Source organism: Pezoporus flaviventris, unplaced genomic scaffold (genome assembly GCF_033815535.1).
Source record: "Pezoporus flaviventris isolate CSIRO_AGI_PZ_B2104156 unplaced genomic scaffold, CSIRO_AGI_Pfla_v1 ptg000116l, whole genome shotgun sequence".
NCBI classification, from domain to species: Eukaryota; Metazoa; Chordata; class Aves; order Psittaciformes; family Psittacidae; genus Pezoporus; species Pezoporus flaviventris.
The window spans coordinates 4,032,119-4,037,648 of record NW_026892664.1 but is presented as its reverse complement, the minus strand read 5'-3'; the positions used below and the strand labels follow the sequence as shown (position 1 = coordinate 4,037,648).

General features: G+C 51.4%; 1 protein-coding gene across 1 annotated transcript; it reads left to right on the top strand.

Annotated features, from left to right (window-relative positions):
- Positions 1 to 4,058: 4,058 nt before the first annotated feature.
- Positions 4,059 to 4,985, top strand: LOC133282316 (olfactory receptor 5G25-like). Its single transcript, XM_061478349.1, has one exon. The coding sequence runs from the start codon at positions 4,059 to 4,061 to the stop codon at positions 4,983 to 4,985; it is 927 nt and encodes a 308-aa protein (XP_061334333.1).
- Positions 4,986 to 5,530: the final 545 nt, after the last annotated feature.

The window sequence follows — 5,530 nt, the reverse complement described above, 5'->3', positions numbered from 1 at the left end:
GTTCATCAATCTGCATTAGGTATTATATTTTCTACACTTCCTTACATGAAGTGAAATCTCCTGTGAAGCTGCAGCCTGGGGAGGGATTCCCCTTGACATTTTAAGGTGCAGCTTGAGACCTTGATTCCCACCAACTTCTCTTTGAAAGGCACAAATGAATGCAATGAATCTTTTGAAACCTTTTCTCTGACTCTTTTTCAGCAAGCAAATGTAAAACTACACTTCCTCTTCCCTCCCACCCCAGCAGCTTTAATAAAGAGCTCACAGGTAAGAGTGAGGAATTTTATTGGAGCTGAGGGACAAGGTCAAGAATCTTGCAAGAGAAACAGATATTTATCAGTGACCAAGGCTATAACTCAATAAAGCTGATTGGTGTTTTACGTGAGGAAAAGAAGCCTGGGATAACTGTGGCTAATTTCTTCCTCAAAGCTGGTAACTGTGAATTGAAATGAAGTTTGATGTTCCTTCTCCTCTTGGTTTCATTACAAGGAAGGAAGATGTGATGTCACACATCCGATTGAAGGGACATAGGGGTTGCTGTGACTCCCTCTCCTGGTCAAAGCCCCTCTGGGTACCACCAGCTCAGCCATATTAAAAAGCACAGCAGCATCCACAGTGTTGTGGCTGCTCGTGCAGAGCCTCTGCAGCTCTGGAATAGGGAAGAGAGATGTGCAATGTGGTCCCCTGTCCCCTTGCACCCATTCCAAATGCTGGTCCTGTCTCTGTGCTGCCACCCGGAACCTCACCATCTTGTCCCACACCTCCCATCTCCATGCTCAATCCCAGCCTGACAGCAGGAGATGGATGGGGAGAAGCTGTCACCTTGGGGACCAGGAATGTGTGCAGGGAGGTCACTGACAGAGGGATAAAGTCTGGAGGGGGCAGAGAGCAAAGGGGCTGCTCCATAGTCCCCTTCAAACTGCAAACTCCAGCACCTCACTGCACACCATGGGGCAGGATGAAGGATGCTGGGGCTCTGCAGGAAACAATGGACATTCTCATATGGATGCTGATGGTTTCTGCCCCTGGTGGTACCCTGGTGATGGAGGCACTGGGCAAGGGCTGAAATCCCTCCCTGCTCTGCATGCAGCTGGATCCAAACTGGGACTCAGCTTTGACTTCTTTGCAATCAGTGCTTAAATCCTTCCTATGGCCATCATAAGGGAGAGGAGGGCCTCTGCCCTCCATGTCCTGCCGGGTGCCCACGAGGGCTATGTGAGCAGTGAGAGCATTTGGGACCAGGACTGATGCAAAGCAAGGAGGGACCATGTCCGTGCACATCCCCTTATGTCCATCACATCCATACACATATCCCATGCCCTGCAGAGCAGGCTCTGCCCCATCCATCTCCTGCTCTGGCTGCAGGGCTGGTATTGAGCAGGGAGATGAGGAGGTGAGAGAGGCAGAGTTGACAATAAGAGGAGGGTGGAGGGGGCTCATCCACAGCATTGCACCGCATCCTGCAGCTCCTATGAATGGTTTTACTGCTGGAGAGAGAAGGAAAGGGGAGGATGTGGCTCTGGAAGGGGTTGGAACCCCAAAGGATGCCCAGATTGTGGGGGTTTGCTCCCAGTGTGCACTGCCAGGGGATCTGGCTGATCTCTGGTGGGAATCTGTGTTACATACACTTTCCTTTCATGTTTGGCTGTAGAAGGAGGTTCCCCATAACCACCATGAAGGCTTTAACCTGTCAGAGGGGAGACTGAGATGAGCTCTTAGGCAGAAGCTCTTCCCTGGGAGGGTGCTGAGGCGTTGGCACAGGGTGCCCAGAGAAGCTGTGGCTGCCCCATCCCTGGCAGTGTTCAAGGGCAGGTTGGACACAGGGGCTTGGAGCAAGCTGCTTTAGCAAAGGGGGTCCCTGCCTGTGGCAGAGGTTGGAGCTGGAAGAGCTTTAAGGTCCCTTCCAACACAAACCTCTCTGGGGTTCTGTGATGGGCTTGGGAGCATCCATCAGAGCCACCAGCGACAGGGGCAACCCTAAAGCACCCTTCAGAAGGGCCTTTTTCCCCTGGTGCTGCCCATTTCAGTCCTTTACCACACTCCTCACTGTTCCTCCCCATCTCCTTCCTTTCTCTTTTGGGCACCGCTCCCTCAGGCTCTCCTTTGTCTCTTTTGCTTCCAGCACAATGGGTGGAAGAAGGTGAATGTCATCATCAAGGAGAGCACAAGGACTGGGGGTGCCTGTGTCCCCCATGGGATTAAGAACCAAGTTCCCCAGGAAGCCCTGTCCAGGCAGAGGAAGGACAGGAGGGTGACCATGAGCAGCCAGCACAGAGGGACCAAGGCCAAGTCATTCCTGACCAACCTGAGTGCCTTGGGTGATGTGAGCATTGATGTTTGCATGGACAAGAAGTAGAGGACAGCATTTACCTCGTCGTTAGCAAGGTCACCACGATCTTCTGTTGGCTCATTTGCAGCCAAACTTGTGAGCTATGGTTTGAGTACAAGGAATTGAAAATGGGTGGAAAGCTGGTTCATTGCCTGTGGCGCCTGACATTGCTTATGGACCCTGGTACCAGCTCCCATTAGCGAGATCCCCCTCATCTCCCTGCCATGATAATGTCAACCATGGCCCTTGTGAACCTGTAACTGCCTCAGAAATGCTCCAAAAGTGGATTTGAAAGGTTGGGTTGTTCTGTGGTTTGCTCTAAGGGAGCCCAAAGCCCTGTTGCTTGCTCAAGCTGAGGTCATCTCCTCTGGGTATATTTCTTCTCCAAACTAATCAACACAGAGAAGAGATAATGACCTGCTTTGGGCTTTGTCACCTCCTGGGGCACAAAGAGATTCACAGTCCCCACATCCCCACATCACTTGAAATAGGAAGGGGGTTTGCTGATGCTGGTTCATTCCCAGGCTCCCTGCACAGCTCCAGGCACGTTCATCTTCACATCCATCTCCGAGAGCATCAGGAGGGCAGCAGAAACAGAGCTGAGATGTAAGTGAGGGGCAGCATCTTTCAGCCCATCATTCTCCTGTGGTTCTCTCTTGCCAACAAGCAGCAGCTCCTGTCTTCATCTCCTGCCCTACTGCAGGGTCCTGGGCTTCTTGATGATGCTCTGGGCTTCCCAGGGAGCTGCTTGTGCTGTGTGATCCCCATGCTGCTGCTGAGAAGGCAGGTTTGGAGATCACCCTGGTGGAGAACACACTCAGGAGACTTCCTCTCCTCTGACCACAGATGTTTCCTGGATGAGTACCAGAAGCTTTCCTGTACAGGACATTCGGGGTGCTCCCCATTGCTGAGATGAGGCAGCTCCAAAAGATGACTTTTTTCCCCAAAAACGTGTTTGAGAAGAGATTGCTGAGCTCTGGGGTTTGTCCACTTCTATTGGAGACTCAAGGAACAAGTTAAAGAACCAATAAAAGGTTTTAGATCTGACAAAGTGTGTCAGGAGGGAGGGGAAACTGATATTAACCACTGTGTAAGGTTACATAGAATCATAGTATGGTTTGTGTTGGAAGAGACCTTAAATCTCACCCAGTTCCAAGCCCCTGTGATGGCCGGGGACACCTTCCACTAGAGCAGGTTGCCCTGTCCAACCTGTACTTTCCATAGGTCACGAATTCGTTCTAGTTAGGAAGAAACCGAAGCAGAGAGGGAAGAAGCGGGTGGTTGGCAAATGCCCATGACAGGAGGAAGGATCAACTCTGCACTGTGAAAACATAACGTTTCTCTGTGTTCCAGGTTGATCCGGATGGTCTCCAAGCCCCAGGCTCAGCATTAACGCAGGCAATGAAGTGCAGCACTAAGGTAAAGCTATATGGGTGTGCAACCTTCCCACTGCTTTCCACAGGGGTCATTGATCAACATCTCAAGGTCAGCCAGAGGAGCAGGCACCGTGTTGTGACATGGTATTTAACTGCTTGAGCACCCCTTTGTTCTACCTGTGCTGGCACAGGAATTTCACCAAGCTCTTCCTCATTGAGCTGTGCCTGAACTCTCCCTTTCCATCCTGCAGGACTGTCTCTGAGCAGCTCCCACCACATAGAGGCTTTTCCACCCTGCCTCTTGGAGAAGAAACCTCCAGCCAGGAGCTCACACACAAAGCACCATCCAACCCATGGCACAAAGCAATTGCACCCAAGTGACCGAGTTCAGCCTGGTGGGGTTCACAGAGGACTCGGTGTCTCAGGTCTACTTGTTCCTGCTCTTCCTGCTCACCTACCTTGTCACCATTGTGGGCAACCTGGGCATCATCATCTTAATCAGGGCCAGCCACCTCCTCCACTCCCCCATGTATTATTTCCTGGGCAATCTGGCCTTTGTAGACCTTTGTTCTTCCACTGTCATCACCCCCAAGATGTTGGTTGACTTGATGTCAGAGAAGAAGAGCATTGCTTATGCTGGGTGTGTGGCTCAGGTCTTCCTCTTTCAGTTTTTTGGGATAACTGAATGCTTCCTGCTGGCTGCAATGGCCTATGACCGTTATGTGGCCATTTGCCATCCCCCGCTGTACCCCCTTGTCATGTCCCCAAAGTGCTGTTTCCAGCTGGTGACTGCCTCGTACCTCGTGGGGCTGACCAATGGTGTGGGACAGACCATCAGTATGTCCACCCTCTCCTTCTGCAGCTCCAGCGCCATCGACCTCTTCTTTTGTGACATTTCCCCCCTCATCTCGCTCTCCACCTCTGACACCACCCTCAGCCACACCATCCTGATCACTGCAGCATCTCTCTTTGGTGTGTCCAGCATCCTGATTATCCTGCTCTCCTACGTGGCCATCATCGCCACCATTCTGAGCATCAATTCAGCCGAGGGCAAGCGCAAAGCCTTCTCCACCTGCACCTCCCACCTCACCACTGTCAGCGTCTTCTATGGGGCATGCTTTTTTATGTATTTATTCCCCAGCTCAGACAGCTCAAGGGCAGCAGATAAATGGGCTGTGGTGCTCTACACCGTGGTGACTCCCATGCTGAACCCCTTGATCTACAGCCTGAGGAATAAGGAGGTGAAGGAGGCTTTGAGGAGGCTCACAAAAATAAGATGATCTTGAATGGTGCAAGCTTAAGGCCAGACAGAATGGAGATGTGGGGTAGATGCTCAGGTATTGCTTAAGTATGGACAACATGTTGGGGGTCTTCTGCACGCAGAATGCACTGGTTGATATGATTGAGAATACAAATAATTTCACTCTCTAAATTTATATTTAGTAGTGAATTTCACCTAATTAGTTAATTTGTACTGTATTTCACCTAATGAAGACACAGGTAGACAACTACAAGCATGCTCTCCTCTTCATCTCAGGAAAAGGGGGGACCTGATCGCTGCCTACACCTGCCTGAAAGGAGGATGGATCCAGGAGGGGGCTAGGCTCTGCTCCCAGGGAACAAGGGATGGGACAAGAGGAAACGGCTTCAAGCTGCACCAGGTCATGTTTAGATGGAGCTGAGGAATAATTCCTGCCCCAGAGGGTGCTCAGGCATTGGAACAGGCTGCCCAGGGCAGGGCTGCAGTCACCAGCCCTGCAAGTGTTCACAAACCCTATAGACAAGGCCCTCAGTGCCATGGGTTAGGGGTGGCCTTGACAGGGCA